Source organism: Macaca mulatta, chromosome X, assembly GCF_049350105.2.
Source record: "Macaca mulatta isolate MMU2019108-1 chromosome X, T2T-MMU8v2.0, whole genome shotgun sequence".
Taxonomy (NCBI): Eukaryota; Metazoa; Chordata; class Mammalia; order Primates; family Cercopithecidae; genus Macaca; species Macaca mulatta.
Window position 1 is genome coordinate 18,316,068 of NC_133426.1, and position 18,429 is coordinate 18,334,496.

General features: G+C 36.3%; 1 protein-coding gene across 2 annotated transcripts in view; it reads left to right on the top strand.

Annotated features, from left to right (window-relative positions):
* The window catches only part of CDKL5 (cyclin dependent kinase like 5), a 202,362-nt gene that overhangs the window by 145,168 nt on the left and 38,765 nt on the right, over window positions 1–18,429 (top strand). For both annotated transcript variants that reach the window (XM_028842232.2, XM_077989598.1), the window contains exons 5-9: window positions 3,763–3,899; window positions 8,355–8,475; window positions 10,377–10,436; window positions 12,763–12,853; window positions 16,486–16,675. In XM_028842232.2, coding sequence (XP_028698065.2) covers window positions 3,763–3,899; window positions 8,355–8,475; window positions 10,377–10,436; window positions 12,763–12,853; window positions 16,486–16,675 — 599 coding nt within the window. The remainder of the gene's footprint in view (window positions 1–3,762; window positions 3,900–8,354; window positions 8,476–10,376; window positions 10,437–12,762; window positions 12,854–16,485; window positions 16,676–18,429) is intronic.

The following is an 18,429-nucleotide window of genomic DNA, read 5'->3' on the forward strand; positions in this document are numbered from 1 at the left end:
TGTGCCTTCCTTTTCCCCTCGTCATCTGATAATTTAGTTGACAATTTTCATCCTAAAGTGCAGGGCAGGCCAGGAACCTTCAAAGTACTTAGAAAAGCAAAATTATAGGATGTACCCAGTAATAATGAAGAGCGCCCATTTTGCTTGAATTTAGGGAATTAACTCCACTTCCTGCCTGTTCCCATTCATTGCAATCTTGGTGCTCAAGTGTTTACCTCAACTTTTAATACTATGACTGGCATAAAGTAGAAAAGCCTTTATTTCCTAAAAACAGCTGCTCAGATGAGGTTGTTTGGGCGCTACATTCTAGGTAATTTTGTGTGCTGCTTTTTGATGATTCATTTATCTTCTCTAACCATTGTTAAGTGGAGTCAATACAGATTCGAATAATGTATGTATAACAAAGCAGCAAAGTTCCATGAGGTTTAGGCTCATAATCAATAAAATTTTAATGAAAAGAAATAATAGATTATTAGATTTGAAAAAGGCAATAGGATTTTTGGGAGATGGAGGCATTTATTTGTTTCTTTTACTGATGAAAACTTAAGTGGCTTGCCTAAAGTTGCATGGTGTACTGTTGGTTGATTAAAAGGCTGAGTCCAAAATAAAATAATAAAATAAAATAAAATAAAAATAAAAGGCTGAGTCCAGAATCTAGGTCTCCCTAGTCCTAGTCCACTGTTCCTTCTACTAAAACCATTCTGATGCGGCCATTCTGAAGAGGGTTTATCCATTAGCAAAGTGAAACTGCCACAAGCTGGTAACAAATAATAGTATGATGTTTTTTCATTTGCATTTCCAGTACCAAGAATTCACCAAGCATCATAGCTTATGGATGCTCTTAATGATTTTCTTTCTATTTAGGTATTTGTGTGCATGTATATGTGTGTGTTCTTGACCCTGAGCACTGTCAGTGTTCTGTGTCCTCCATTGTTTCTAATCACATACTGTAGAAGACACCTAGGGACAGAGGTGAATAGGGAGAAAAGAAATTCAGTTTATCATACTGCGTGATAAGCGGTGCTTGAGGAAATTGACAGTGCTGTAAGAAAACTGGGAGGCAAAGTGCCTATTGTTTGCCCTCCAGTTGCTGTGACTGAAGTGAGGAAGAGTTAGGCATGTATGAGCAGAGATTTCCTTACGGCCACAGGTGAAGCATTCGTATAGGAAGAATGTATTGATCCCCTCTCCTTGTGTCAGGTACAGTCCTAGTGTATATTGTTGAACAGAGGAATTGAGTCCTGTCCTCCTTGAGCTCTTGATTTAGCAGGGGTGGTTGCATAGATTGTATACCACTAAGCAAACAAATATATCAAGAAAAATGGTGAGAAGTTCTGTGAAAGAAAAGTCCAGAACTGTGATAAGGAATAATGGGGATGGGGGCCTACTTGCTTTCATGGTCTGGGAAAGGCTCTGGAGGAGTGACATTTAAACTAAGACCCGAAGGAGCAAGCCCTGTCAAGAGTCTATGTAGTAGACTGAGCATTGTCGGCAGAAGGAGCAAGTCTGAAGGCCATTAAGGTGGAAAAATGAAGTTTGGGGCTATTTTGGGAACTGAAAGATGGAGGTGAGGGAGAGGGACATGAGATGGGGATGGAAAGACAGGCACAGACCAGGTCATGAGTAATCAGTAGACTTGTATCTTCTTAAATTAGTCCCTCGTTAGATCATTTGTTTCTTATTTGAGATCTATGTGTTATTCTGTTTCTTAGAGATAGATGGATTTTAGTTTGATTACCCCAACCTTGAGTAACTCAGAGGGGATATCAGAGAAGCATGTTCCTGATCTTGCTTCTTTAGGAAAGTGCTGGTATTCCTGGGCTTCAGCAGCTGCAGCTACCTTAGCATTCTAACAGTCACAGAACACCACTGCTCTGGCGCAGCCCCAATTTGCAGAACACCTGGACCTTTGTCCTCTCCCAATCCTCTAAGTTACTTTGGGATGTCCCCAATTGCATCTCAGACATTCCCCCACTGCCAGGTGGCATCCACTGTCATGCTCTTTTCCCTGTAAGTACCCAGTTCCCTATTGACCATCTTGGTGTGAGCCAGGTAATTCACTGCTTATGCAGTTGGCCTTTCCTACTGCTGGTTCTTGGGTTCTCATAGGCAGTATGTCTCTTGGTCCTAATCTGTGTTCCAGTGTTCTCCAACAGCTTTCTGGCTAAAGTAGAATACTTCACTTATGTAACCAGTTCACAAGGGAGTGTTGACTCTATGCTCTCAGTTTGTTATGGATACTCGGGTGCTACAAAGCCCTTGCTTTTATTATGTCATTCCCTTTTCTTTAAACTCAGTTTGAGTGGAGGGTTGGGAAAGGGGGCTGGGATAGAAAATAATCTGAGGAAACACTCCTGGCTCTGCATTTAGAATCTTCCCTCTCCCTTTGGAATCCATTCAGCCTTTTTCCTCCTGCGTGCCTTGCTTAGAGAGCCTTTCTTCTAGAGGGTGTATTTATTAGGCTTCTGTGCCCCTATCTCCACACTCCATTTTCTTCCTTCTCACACTGAAAGACATGTCTGATCCTGAGGGTCACACAGCTCTCAAGCTAGGATTCTGGCCCTTACCCAAAAGCTTGTGGCTGCATGTGTTTTAGACTTCATAATTTTTGGATTTTAGAATGGACGTGTGGCATGTTATAATGCATAGTACCCAGTAATCAAGTAGTATTTCTATAGCACAACATATGAATGTTCATATTAGATTGGATTAACAAAGACTGTAAATAGTCTCATGTCATTTCATGTGTTAGCCCTCAGTGAATTTGCCCCAAACTTAGAAAAAGCTTTCAGTTTTTAGACTGTGTTTTGGATTTTGGACTTGTAGATTGAAGGATTATGAACCTGTATCCTGGTACATATATGCAAAAACATGGTAGTTAAGATTTCCCGGGTAAATCTAAAGGTATAATACAAACTCATTTAAATAGAAATATTATTTTCATCACTCCCCTGCCAATTAATCCATTAGAGTTAATATGACTTCTGTCCTTCCTCCATAACCGTGGAGGTTATCATGAATGAAGTTGATGGTATGGAAGAGGGTCTATTGGTTCAGCATAAGTTCTCCATCCCAGAACAGCTACACCATCTGGGATGGACAGATGGACATGCTACAAGGAGGACAGCAGGAACCTATAGCAGCTGCTGTTCAGAGAGAAGATTAGACACTCTCAGAATTCCCTGCAACTTGGCTGTGACTTGCATTGTGGATGCTTGGCACATGACCTCTGCTCCCTGAGGTGACTCATGCAGCCTAAGGAATAAAATGCTCTTTTAGGCCAAAGCTTCATGCCATCCTTAAAAACATCAGCTACTACAGATGCTGGCTGCATAGAGGTTCCTCTGCACACTGATACTTTTGATTCCTTATGGCCTTTTTAATCTCTTTCCTTCCTTGTATAGAGTGTTAGAGTTCAAATGACAATGGATGCTTATGTTGTATCTGTAAGTGTGTTTTTATACATACACATAGTAAAAGAAGTATAAGAAAATTTTTATACATACGCATAGTAAAAGGAGTATAAGAAAATATAAACAGGAAGTCAAGTTTGTGCTGATCAAGTAAACCCTTTCTTCGATTTTCTTATTCTTGATCCTTTCAACAAGAAAACATATTATTTAATATTCCATTCTTGGACTTCTTATGCAGAAGTACTCAAAGTGGAAAGTGAAATTGGAGTGTTTTCAGTGTTCTTGGAATTCTTTGAACAGTAGCTTGAAAGTTTTCCTTTTACTCTCTTCACCATTATTTACACTCTAGAAAATGAAGAAGTCAAAGAAACGACTTTACGAGAGCTTAAAATGCTTCGGACTCTCAAGCAGGAAAACATTGTGGAGCTGAAGGAAGCATTTCGTCGGAGGGGGAAGTTGTACTTGGTGTTTGAGTATGTTGAAAAAGTAAGTCATTAATTGCCAATGTGCAGTTTTGCCCTATTCTTTTATTTAATTTAGTTCTTTTATTTAATATTCTTTTATTTAATTATTTTTTATTTTTTTCTGACATTATTTAAGAAAGTACTGTTATCTAATATGGCTTATCAATGTACTCATAATCTGAGGACTTTAAAAATGAAAGTGTTCATAATCACTAAACATTCTGAAATATATTTAAGAGTTTTGTACAATTAAACTGTATAGAGATAATCATAAGTTTAAACAATATACTGATTTGGCTTCTGAAGTCTTAAACTCTATGTTCAACAAGTAATTTTTAGACTTGACTTAACTAAGCCTAAACTGAGGGAGAAACTGGTAAGCTGACAGTGATGGTACAGGCTGGAAGAGGCTCTATAAGATACCACACTGAATTAGACCTAGGCTGGGGAATGAGTGGGCCCAGGAAGCAGCATTTGTGAACTGCCAGTGCTTTGGCTTTATTTGAGGGAAGGAGCTGTACCAGGAGGCCTAAGATGAGGCTTGAGGTGGTAGATGAGACCATAAGTCAATAGTTGCAAGCATTGGAAAAGGAAAGAAAAGCATGCATTGTTTGAGCTGTCTGTACACTTGCCTTAGCATGTATTAAAAAATGGTCAACTTGTTGGTGACAATTTTAATAACATGACCTAAGGGCAAATGTATGTTACAGTAATCAATAATGTGTGCCTAGAAATTTCTTGGAGAGGGGCCTCGTGCAGTGGCTCACACCTGTAATCCCAGCAGTTTGGGAGGCTGAGCCAGGCAGATCGCTTGAGCCTCAGGAGTTTGAGAATAACCTGAGCAACATAGTGAGACCCTGTCTCTAAAGAAAAAGAAGAAGAGAAATTTCTTGGAGAGCAGCTGACCTACAGCAGTTGTTAAATGGTCAAAAACTTAAACAGATAAACACTTTAACAACAGTAGAAGAAACTAGAGCCAGGCAAACCTTTAAGCAAGTTTTCTTGATGAGTAAATAGGTGGCTCCTGCCAATTCCTATGCTGTTGTCCAAAGAAGGTTGAAGCAGGAGAGGTTTATGTTTGCTGCAGGTCTATACCCAGGTGCTTGCTATACCATAAATGACAGAGTATCAACATTGTTATAACCAAATGGAAAGCAGTATTGCCAGGGTAACTGACCAGTAATGTGGCTTTGAATGCATTCAGACTTTACAAATAGTTTTTTTGAAATAATAAAAAAAAAGTACATGTAATAATTTAGTTACTAGAGAAACTGGAATGGTACTAGAAGGTTCTTTGTAGTCTTAAACCACTGCTTTATGTTCCTTTTCCAGAATCTGTTTTAAGTTTCTTTTTCTGTGTCAATTTATACATTCCTCTAAGGTAACTTCCATACCAAAATAAAACTAAAAGTTGGTTTTTAAAAAAAAGTTCTATTTAAAAAAAAAAAAAAAAAAAGGATTGCTATATTAGGATTCCAGGGGAAACCAGATGCTCTTTATTTTTTAAAAAATTTTTAGAGATGGGGTCTCATTATATTGCCTAGGCTGGAGTGTGGTGGCTATTCACAGGTATGATTATAGCACACTGGAGCCTCAAACTCCTGGGCTCAAGCAAATCTTTCACCTCAGCCTCCTGAGTCGCTAGGACTACCAGTGCACGCCACCATGCCTGGCTGCTTTTTATTTTTTCATTGTCATAAATAATCATGCAGTTTGTAGTTTTCACACCAAATAAGAAAATTTTGACATCTCTTTTAGTTTATCTTTTTTATTTCTGTTCTTCTCATGGTGGTTGTTCATTATTAATAATAATTGAATACAACAAATGGAGAAGTCACCTCTGTGTGTCTGTTTCCTCACTGGGAGAGGCAGTTTTGTGTGTCTGAGATCTCCCTGCTGGTAAATGGCTGAGCTGCTACTAGAACTCCAGTCTTCTGACAGTCAGGCCTGAGATTCTTCCCCCGACCCTGTGGTTCTTAGGTAGAACATGACTGTCACACCTGCCACATTAGTGGCAGTACATCATAATTGACAGTGAGTCTCAGGAGAGCAAGGAGAAAGTTCTCTAAGGGATAAGGGGCTAGTAACAGAGACCCAGGATTACAGAGGCTTAAACAAAATAGAAGTTTCTTTCACCCTCACATATAAATACAAAGGTAGGGCAGTATAGGACTAGTGTGGCAGCTCTGTTCCACCACACTGAGGTGACCTTGTCCTCAAGGTCAGGATAGAGTTCCAGCTGTCACATCCCATTGGCCAGGACATCATTGCATGACCACATTAGCTGCAAGGCAGAAGAGAAACGTACTCTTTGTTCTGGGCAGCTAGGCCTCCACTTGAAAATTGTGTTCCTGCGGAGTAAGGGAAGACTGGATACTGGAAGACAATCTCTCTGCCACTGAGGAATTTAGAATAGAATATGAAACAAGAGATACAATTTGTTTTCCGTATTACAAAGCCTTCCTATTACACCTGTCCTTTTGGGACCATCTATGAATTTGTTAATTGAAAAAGAGAATTCAAATGGAGAATCAAAAAACGATGCATACATACTTAAAATGTTTATTTTAATTGGAAACATAAATACTGTATGTATTCATTTAACACGCTATAAAGGTAGGGTCAAGTCCTTTTGCCTGTCACTCTTCTGAAGTTCTGATTGGTCTTTTTTACATACGTCATACTCATAATGCATCTTTAAGGTAAAGCAAATGCACAAAAACATCTGCAAAGCAATCTCAGTGCAGAATCCTTCAATGGACATGCTTATCCCCACTAGCACCCATTCCTTGCCAGTGTTTTGTAGTTGTCTCACGTTTGATTAGATGGCAATAAGTTTAGTGGCTTTTCCTTTATTATTAAGCCTTTCTAAAGTATTCAACTTTGTTTTCTTATAAACAGCAACTCTTTTTTTAAGAAACATTATTTCATTGGTTTATATGGTATTTAATTGTATTAAAATAACAAGTGTATCTGTTATAAATAGGCATGGGAGTAAATACAACTGATTCTTTATAGGTATACAGCTTGACTGGTGGGAACAAAACTGTGAGGCCAAATTAGAGCAGTGATTTTCTAACTGGTCTTATGACCCCTTCACACTCTGAAAATTATTGGGAACCCGAAGAACTTTTTGTTTATGTGTATTTTATCTATTAGTGTTTCTCATATTAGTCATGACCAAGCAATATAAAAATATTAGTTCATTTTAAAATAACAATAAGCATATTGCATGTTAACATAGATAAGTTTGTATGTCAGTTATTCTTTCAAGTAAAAAGTGGCATTCCACATAAAAAGCAGCTCGTTCAGCTTGCATCTCAATCCTCCAAGTGCTTTCCCTCAGGACAACCGTTGGACAGATGGCGCATGTGCAGCAGAAGGGCTTTATGTGCAGTCTGCCATTTTATCATGCAGATTCCAAAAAAGACATGTAGTCAAGAATTGAAATTTAGTCAAAGTAATATTTTGTACTGCTTCATCAAGGATGTCCTTAACTAAAACTTCTGTTTTCTTTTTTAAACGCAAGGTTTAACTGGATTAAAGAATCCAATGCCTTTATTCATGCTGAGGTGCCAGCAGTTTACCCATTGTTGCTTTGTACCATTAGTGTAAATGCCAACACAGTGAAAAAGGCAAACATCACAATCTTATTATGAATATAGTTTTGACTTCATGGGCCCTCCACAAGGTCTGAGACCCCACAGATCCACATGTCACAGTTTGAGAACTGCTATCCTGGATGGTTGCCTACAAACAATAAGCTATGATTGTACCATGGGCCTTACTTGTACTTTACAGTGGGAAAGGAGAATGGTTAATCTGGAAATTCAATAGAGACTGGCTAAGTGGAGTTTCTACATAATAAAAAATTTTGCATGAATTTTATTTATAATGGTGTCTGACTCCAAATTAAGGTTTTTGAATATTGAATTGTATGGGGTCTGTGACTCTTTATTTCAATAGTATTTTCTGGCCTGTTTGAATTTTTGTACTAAATGTATTGATCATTTTTAATTTTAGAGATCTTTTTTTTCTTCTAAGAATATTTCCCAGATCTTCCAGATGTATTTTAAAGGCTTGATTTTTATCACAAGGTTCTGTTGCAGAGATACAGCACACTGTGTTAAAAAGGACTCTTTCCCCCCTTTATACATTACAGTGTCATATATCTACTTTGTATTGTTTTTCTCTTCTAATTATTCTAAAATAATGCCTGAAAACCTTTAGGGAGAGTGAAAAGTATACAGGGTTATTATTTGGAGTAGCATTAGGGAATAGTAAAAATGGAATTCCTCATAAAAGAAAGCCACAATTTTAATGCTGATTCAGCATGAAAAAGTTGTAGATAGAAAGCAAAACAATAAAAAAAAAATGCTCTGTATTGGATGAATTATTCTAGATGCTTTGTAAAATTGTTAATACATAATTTACAGGCCTACCTAATTTGGGAAATTAATGACTATTTAATTTTTAGAATATGCTGGAATTGCTGGAAGAAATGCCAAATGGAGTTCCACCTGAGAAAGTAAAAAGCTACATCTATCAGCTAATCAAGGCTATTCATTGGTGCCATAAGAATGATATTGTCCATCGAGGTGAGTATGAGATTTTTAAAATGGAAAATATTAAAACATCAAGTAAAGTTAAGAGTATTTCACATGTTAATGTCTTTAAGAATATTTTCATAAGCATTGGCATTGCCTTTTAAATTAAATATATTTTGAAAGTGCAAAACATGAGAAATCATTTGCTCTCCAAATCTCCTTTTCTGTCACCAAAAGGATGGATTACAAATTTATTTGGATATTGTAGTGAAATCTTTACGTTTGTATAACTATTATAGATCCACTCCAAACTGTAGAAATGCCTGGTGATATAAGAGAACTCAACAAATGTGAACTTTGAAACTTATTTGGGGATAGGAGAAGAGCAAAATGTTGATCTCTATAGCCTTGGTCCTGCAGGTAGACCAGGTAATGTGAAACAACTCTGAATCAGGCTTTATATAGGTGGTCCCTAAGTCGCCGGCCGCTATTGGCACTCATGTCTCATTCCTTCTTATACCAACAATCTCCAGTATGTATCTTCACCTCCTAATTTTCCCTACCCCTTAGTGAAAAGTGCCCATTGTCTGCAGTTGCAGGCATGATCAACCTCGCATAAAGGTCATAATTATACTCCCACAAACTGTTTTGTCCTTTACTGCCATGAAGTGGGTGGTTTATAACAATGAAAGGGAAATTACTTCCTCAGCATCATATTTGACTCTACACCCATTATCTTCTCCTGATAATCTCTCTTGCATTGGAGAGTTTTACAGTAGTGGGATGCAAATTGATACAACAGTGACCCTAAATATTTATAAAAAATATTGCAGTATCTATGTTTTGTCTTTGGATTAGCAGATAAAAGAATGCTACATTTTAATTTACCTATACACAAATGCACAAGGATATCACTTTTAAAAATTCTCACTTGTAAGAATAGTTTAAAGGTCATATGAAGAATGCCAACGTCTGTTATTCCTAGAAACAGTTTATATTTCTCTTGCATTTGACTCTCATAGCAATTACCTTATCAAGATTGTTGGTAGCATGGGTAGATCTCCACGTCAACTGGACATCTAGTGTCTGGGGTAATGATTCTAGTAACAGTCTATACTGTAGTTTGGGGATATTAATAAGGAGCTGAGTTAGGTGCATTTCCATCATGATACTGTGATTTGGTTACATGCATAGTGAATCAATGGTTGCAAATTAATGGTAGAAACCATGATTTGAAATCTACAGATTTCACTACCTCTGCCCTTTCTCCATTTGCACCTTTACCATATGATAAAGATGATGGGTATTCTATTCTAAAAATACAATTGTGAGATGCCTCCCAAGGAGAGAATTCAACTGCATTTTCTGTGAATTTCTACTTAACTCCCACCACATCTTCATAACATCCATGGAAAAAATTAGAAATCTTAATTTGACTCATCCAGTATGGCTTCAGCATTAGACATTGATAATTGTGAACCATACAGAAAAGCTAAAGAGATGTAAATATAGAAATTATGTAGAAGAATGTAACAGAAAGCATATCTTGTATTTTTTTTCCAGTAAATATAATGCTAGCTACTTATTCTCATGTATTTTTAAAGTATTTCGTGGGTGTAAGCATTTTATATTTCTATCTCCCAAAATTTGTATTATTAGTATTTTATGAAGTAATAATAGTTTTTTGAAATATGTTGGCCTAGATTTAATTATTCTTAAAATTCAGAGATCCAAGTAATCCTTTTAATATTTAAAGAGGAAAAAATTGTTTTTGAAGTTGTGGTCTGCATGTTTCTGAAAAAGAAATTCATTGAAACTTTTATGTACCAGCATAAAATATGTTACGTTTCTTTTTGCTGCCACAGTTTTCTATTGAAATTACTCTAGATAACAGTGTCAATCAGGAGAACATAGAACATTTTTACTAATTTTTTTTTATCTTGACACTCCAGATATAAAACCAGAAAATCTCTTAATCAGCCACAATGATGTCCTAAAACTGTGTGACTTTGGTAAGTTAAAAAGAAATTAAGTCCTGGTACTTACAGAATTAATTTATTGTAACACATAGGTAGCTTTTAAAGGAATATTAAAAGTAATTGTTATGTTTTGACTTAAATTGGTAGAGGAACATTCTTTTGAGTCATATGTTGAAAGATTGATTGCTGGAAGAGTACTGCTCTCTTCAGAGTATTGTCTATTTTTAAAATTTTATCATGGTTTTTGTTTAATCAGAATTCAAAGCAAATACACCCATACACCCAATATCTAATGACTTCACAAAAATTTTTTTTTAATATTGATAGTTGTTCCAAGTTTAATCATAAACACTAAAATATTCTTCTATAAATACACATAAGTATTTTGTATATGCAATTGTTATATATCTGTAAAGTCAAAAGACATTTTTAGAACATTTTCATTTGTTCCCTCTAAATGTTCAATGAATGGGATTAGTAATGTATAATATTCCAGCTTTTGATTGAATGTATAGGGAAATTTTTTTAGTTGTACTCTCTCCTAGTAGAAAATTGTCTATGTCTCCCATGTAGATAACTCTGTATTAAGCTCTGTTAAACATTTAAATTAAAATAATTCAGAAAAAAAATTTAGATTGTATGTTAGGGTTGTTTAGGTCATGGGTCACTTTTTAAAATAATAATTTTGCCTGACCTGTGTGCTAAAAAATAAACACTTGGTTTTTTAAATGTCTTTTTTCACATATTTAAATATAATCACAAATACAATGTAAACCTCCACATATAACTAAGAATCCATCTCCTTATAAGGAAAAAGTAGATTAGATTAGTGCATAGGAGGTGAATTACACAAGTGAGAAATAGAGGCATTGTCAAAATTTGCTTCGTAGAATGACCCATTTTGTCCAGTGTAGCAATTGGAAGCATGTGTAGCTGTTGTCACTCAGTATTTTCAAAGATTTTGAATATTATCAACCTGTTTGCCTGAGAAAAAATATTTTACAGGACTTAATTTTCGTCATACTTTATGATAAGGAATAGTACGTAAAAGAGTCTTTCTATGTCCTAAATTTATAAAGAATGTGCTTAGGAAAAAGGAAATATTGAATACTGGATCTGAAAGATTTTAATTGTGGCATTTTTAGCATTTTCTTAGCTTTACGATTTTCAGGAACAGCATCTGTTTCTGATTTCCTGTCCATAATTGTGATTACCACCCAAAGCGGAGACTTAAGTTACTGAAAATATAAAGGAAGTTATAAATATAAAAGAATGCCTATAGAATGGTTAATAGTAGGAAAAGATTACTCCTGGTCTGGCATTATTTCTCAGAGAAAAGACTGTTGTAAATGGTCAGGAAGTTCCTCCTGGCAGCACCACATGCGATATTCTGTGTCCTGTGTATCCCTAGCAAGGACTTCCTAATTGCTTCCGCTCCCAGAGTACGCACTCCTTGGTCTGACTTGAAGAACCCCATTCAAAAATACAAATATTTCTTCAAAGCGTGTCTTATGAAGAAACATTGATTATCTGAAGTTAGGGGTTTTGTTTTATGCTGGGATTGTTTTTATTTTTTACCATTTCATTTTAAGAAACACTATTTTCCATGTCTCAAAACTGACGTACACCTTAATTTTTACCCTTAATTTAAATGTTCTGATTCTCTATAACTATTCACAGTGAACCTATATTGTGTTTGGTGAGTTAGATGGATGATTAACTTATCCTCCTGCCTTATTTTGTGGCTATGCAGTAGCCCTAAAACCTTTTCAAAGGGTGGGGGTAAAAGTAGTGGTAGAATCTGTAATTGGTAACTAAGAGACCCCTAATATGCTCAGTCATTAGGAGATGATAGTAATTTTGGCCTGCTTTGTTTCCATCACTGTTTATGTAAGGGCTAGAACTGCTCAGCAACAATACATATGCAAATACTATGTAAGTGCCACATAGCAAAATTAATGACCGTCTACAGTATGTTAGTTTGACTTTGATATTGATTTCTAGCTTTTGTGGGGACTTTATTTCATTTTTTTCCTAAGGTTTGCATTTATTGGGAGAACTGATTTAAAAGTATGCTTTTATAATTATAAAAGCATGGGATGACTTCGAAAACACGGTTTTCTTTAGCATAGTGAAGAGACTGGGTTTGTAGTGAATACATTGTATGTCTTTCAATTGACATGGAACACTCTACTAACTTTTTAAGATAGCAAGGATATTATTAATAAATAGCCCATGTAAGAACAGTCATTACATTCTTTTGATGTTGTTTAAAGTATTACTAGCGCTGAAATATTTTGCCAACATGAATTACTGTTTCTTTTTCAAAGTTACAACTTTGGACTTTACTATCTTTCAGGTTTTGCTCGTAATCTGTCAGAAGGCAATAATGCTAATTACACAGAGTACGTTGCCACCAGATGGTATCGGTCCCCAGAGCTCTTACTTGGGTGAGTTACCATCCCAAAATAGAATGACATTTCCACATCTGCTGATTCTATTGTCATTTGCTTTGAGTTCATCTATGGAAAATAAGAACTTCAGTTAATTAAATGTGTCAGTTACATACTGCGGTATAACAAACTACCTAAAACTTAATGGTATGAAACAAAGCACTTTGTTTGCTCACAATTCTGGGCGTAGGGGAATCAGCAGTTTGAGTTCAGCTGGGTGGTTCTTCTGCTCGTCTGTCTTGGAGTCACTCATGAAGTTTTAGTCAGCTGGTAGGTCATCTGGGAGCTGGTTAGTTTAGGGATCTCAGCTGGGTCAGACCATCTCTGGTCCCTGGAAACTTATCCTTCAGTAGGCTATTCCAAGTTTCTAAGTGTGATGGTTGGAGAATTCTCTGCTGTAAGAGGGTAAGCCCCAAAGCAACAGTAGCTTTCAAGCCTTTTTTTGTATGGCTTTTGCCTCATTGACCAGAGCATGTTACATGACCAACCCCTGATCCATGGTATGGAGAAATAAATTCCACCTCTTGATGGGACAAGTGGCAGAGCCATATTATAAAATGGCATATGTATGGAAATGGAAGAAATTAATTGTGGCCATCTTTGCTGATAAACTTCCACATTAAGAATGTGAATATCCACACAGTTTGACATTCTGGCTTATCTATTTGTTCATTTATTAATTCATCAAATACTTATCAATTATCTCTTACATGCAACCACTTTGCCAGGCACATGGAGTAAATATTGAACTAGACTGAGCACAGTGGCTCACGCCTATAATCCCAGCACTTTGGGAGGCCAAAGCCAGCAGATGGCTTGAGCTCAGGAGTTCAAGACCAGCCCGGGCAACATGGTGAAACTCCATCTCTACAAAAAAAAATACAAAAATTAGCCAGGCATGGTGATACCTGCCTGTAGTCCCATCTACTCAAGAGGCTAAGGCAGGAGAATCACTTAAGTCCAGGAGGCGGAGGTCGCAGTGAGCTGATATCCCACCACTGCACTCCAACCTGGGCATCAGAACAAGACTCCATCACACACACACACACACACACACACACACACACCCAAAAAACAAAAAAATGAACCAATTGCCATTTTTGTTCTGAACAGTGTAAATCCCGTTTGATGATAAATGGCTATTCAAACTAGCAGTGCATTGATGATTTTCTCACTAACATCTTCTACATTCATCTACTTTGTGCCCACCCTTTAACTTTCAGTGCTCTTTAATTCATCTGTTAGTACCAGAAAAAGGTCTTCTGATAAGGTTCTTTTCTTTTTAGTACATTTTAACTTTAAAGCCTAAGAAGGAGCCTGTAGTTCTCATTAATAATTCCCTACCTACCCTAGTTGTAGGATTATTTTCCCTAGATTGTATTTCCTTCTTTGGGACCACCCAAAAACATAATTTATACTCCACAAATAAAATTAGATATAGTGATAATGATGACAAGTGCACAAATTATAGGTCTCATTTCTTTAGCGTGCCATACGTGTATCTGGGGGACATGAAGAATTTAATTTTTAAAAATGTTTTTTATATAATAGCAATATAAGTTTCTGGATTTTTTTTTTCTGAAGAGCATGATGACTACATGTTTAAGTTACTCAGGGTTTATTTTGATATTAACTACTTATTTTCCAGTGTCTACCAACCGTCTAGTAGTACTTCTTGATTCATTGCTGACCTAAAGCCTGTAAGAATCATTGACATTAGTTTTTGAAAGCTTTACTATTTTTTTTTTAATCAAAAGCTTGCTTTATCCTGAAAAACAAAGATGCTTAGTCACTTTATTATCTCTTCCATTGTGTGGGCAGAGTTTAGAGTTTTTAATGCTAATTTTTAATCTTAGAATCAGGATTGATTTTGTGATTGTCCATATTTCTTCCGTGTACCTTTTGGACTCATTGGGATGCATAGTCCATTTTCTTTTGGGAGAATTGAATTTACTGGACACTTTACCGATGGAGAAACGAGTATGAAGTAGATCATTCTTAGAACCGCATCTGAGGACTCAAGCGTAGGAGAAGGGCTTGTTATAATATGGTGTTGTCTGAAACATGGCCCCAAAAAGTTTATTTTGAGGAAGCCTTATTGTGAATCTTCAGAGAGTATTTGCTGCTTAATAATACCTATAGAAAAACTGGAGTTATGTTTAGAGATGTGCAGTAGCTGCTAAAAGTATGGGGACAATGTAACTAAATTAGTGCTAAAATAAATATTGCTAATTAAGTGATTGTCAAGTACTAGTTGAAGAACTATATTTGTAAAAATCCCTTTGAAATCAGATACTTGGTTATACATTAAGAATTTAAATTTTATACATTCTCAAGGCTTTGTCCTTGACATTCAGTATCATTCCAGCTGCATAAATTATTCAAATCAAATGACAGAAGAAAAATAGCTTGTAGTGAGTATGTGGAAATTTTCCATAAGTTTCTCCATCTAGCACTATGGAACAAATTTTCTCTCTCTCAAACAGATAACGAAAGAAAGATCAGTATCTTGCCCTGCCCAACAAACTTACCAAAAAGATCTAAATGAAGTTTCCTTGTGTGGTTCTTAGGTTGATATGGGAAGGAAATGAGATACATGAAATACTGACTTATTATTGCAATGATTTGTTATCCTAGAAATTTGTTCTGTATAATGTTAACAGTCCTTTGATTTAAAAGTTTTGTTTCACTACTGTATCATTTTAGCATTCCAAAATTCCATTCCATATTCTTTTTCAGATATTTTCTTTTGGCTTTCCCTTCTTAAAGCTTGGACTATTTATGTTGGAAATGTGTGTGAGCGTGCACGTGCTTGTATGTGTGTGTGGTTTCTTAATTTGCTATAAATTTAACACTCTAGATACTGAGAGATAGATATAAAGTTGTTTTGAGGATACCTGGATTTTCATCTACAACCTCCATTTATTAATAACGGCAACACTCCTAAAGCCCTCTGGTAAACTCACACCCTAGAAGAAAGCTATAAACCCCTAAGTAAACTGGAAAATGTTTTGAGGGAAATAGCTACCATAAAGCTCTGTATACATAGGCTACATATATTATATACAAATAAATAATACAGTAGACCTTAGCACAATCTTAGTCATCAGAAACTGTGATGCTGAGTAATGGAAGGTTAAATAATATTCCGTGTTAAGGAAACACATAAGTCAGTACATAGTAAATTTTAATAGACTGAACTGATAAAATGGATAAGATATATCTTTTTGACATTTAGAGAGCTAAAGGATAATTATTTGTCTTAGAAAATACAATTATTTGGAAGCATTTCATTCCCCAAATGAGGTGTTACTTGCCAGATATGTATACTGTATTAGGGTTTATTAAGCCGTTCACATTTAAGATATATATTTATATCTATTTATGTGAATAAATTTCAAATTAGTGTATACTAACTAAATTGTTATTAAGTTGGTGGCTTTATTAGCATAGGTTTATTCACTTGTGTTCTGATGATTTACTTTTCAGTCTTCTTTTCACATGGAACTTTCTAATTTCATAAATATACAAGTGTGCTGCACATTATAAATTTGTTCACAATAATTTGGAAATTATCAAAACATTGTATTTTTTCAGTTGCCAAAATAATCTCTTCCTTTATTTTTCAGCGCTCCCTATGGAAAGTCCGTAGACATGTGGTCGGTGGGCTGTATTCTTGGAGAGCTTAGTGATGGACAACCTTTATTTCCTGGAGAAAGTGAAATTGACCAACTTTTTACTATTCAGAAGGTGCTAGGACCACTTCCATCTGAGCAGATGAAGCTTTTCTACAGTAATCCTCGCTTCCATGGGCTCCGGGTAAGAGGTTTTGCTGAAACCCAAAATGGAATCAATACTGCAGTATTTGAGTCATTGTTCATTGCACAATGGAATGCTAAACTATCCTTTGAATACTATTTCCTTTCCCACTACAGTGTTGATAATCCCTATTATAATATTTCATTTCTGAATTTTTTAATAGTACTTGTGAATTTAAAAAGTGGTAGAATTCAAATTCTAATCATTTTTCTAATTTTTAAGTTCCAGTTTTTCAAAATCTTTTTTAGTGTATACATTCTTACACTCTAAACTTTGGTTATCTTACACTGTTTCTTTATCCAAACTATTAAGCAACCCCGAATATACCAAATGTATGAATGCTGAGCAAACATATTTGTAGTGATTTGAGGAGAGCCCTGAAAACTTGGATTCCCCAGATTTGAAGGTTCGTGTTTTAGTAGATGTTTCTGGTCCACTGACAGTGAAACATCAAATCTTCTTTTCAAACTGGTGTATTTTCTTGGGGCCATACATGGTGGCTCACTCCTGTAATCCCAGCACTTTGGGAGGCCAAGTTGGGCAGATCACTTGAGGCCAGGAGTTCGATACCAGCCTGGCCAACTTTGTGAAACCCCATCTCTACAAAAAATACAAAAATTAGCCGGGCATGGTGGCACACACCTGCAGTCCCAGCTACTCGGGAGGCAGAGGCAGGAGAATTGCTTGAACCCAAGAGGCAGAAGTTGCAGTGAGCTGAGATCGTGCCACTGCACTCCAGCCTGGGTGACAGAGTGAGAGTCTGTCTCAAAAAAAAAAACTAGTGTATCGTCTTGGGCAGCCTTTCCTAGACTTGACAACTTTGTACAAAACTTTTCTGAGAATATGCTAAATAATGTCTTAGAAAGTATAAACTTTCCCCAAATGAGGAAGAGTCACCTTATTGGAGTGCCCAGTGAGTTATAGGCTACTTCTGTCTTCCATCTATCCCAAAAACAACTTTTTAAGTTTTCAGCCACTTTATTATTGTTGTTGTTGTTATTATTATTATTATTATACATTAAGTTCTAGGGTACATGTGCACAATGTGCAGGTTTGTTACATTTGTGTACATGTGCCATGTTGGTGTGCTGCACCCATTAACTCATCATTTACATTAGGTATATCGCCTAATGCTATCCTTCCCCCCTCCCCCGACCCCACGACAGGCCCCGATGTGTGATGTTCCCCATCCTGTGTCCAAGTGTTCTCATTGTTCAATTCCCATTTATGAGTGAGAACATGAGGTGTTTGGTTTTCTGTCCTTGGGATAGTTTGCTCAGAATGATGGTTTCTAGCTGCATCCATGTCCCTACAAAGGACATGGACTCATCCTTTTTTATGGCTACATAGTATTCCATTGTGTATATGTGCCACATTTTCTTAATCCAGTCTATCATTGATGGACATTTGTGTTGGTTCCAAGTCTTTGCTATTGTGAATAGTGCTGCAGTAAACATACATGTGCATGTGTCTTTATAGCAGCATAATTTATAATTCTTTGGGTATGTACCCAGTAATGGGATGGCTGGGCCAAATGGTATTTCTAGTTCTAGATCCTTGAGGAATCACCACACTGTTTTCCACAGTGGTTGAACTAGTTTACATCAATAGTGTAAAAGTGTTCCTATTTCTCCACATCCTCTCCAGCACCTGTTGTTTCCTGACCTTTTAATGATCGCCATTCTCACTGGTGTGAGATGATATTTCATTGTGGTTTTGATTTGCATTTCTCTGATGGCCAGTGATGATGAGCA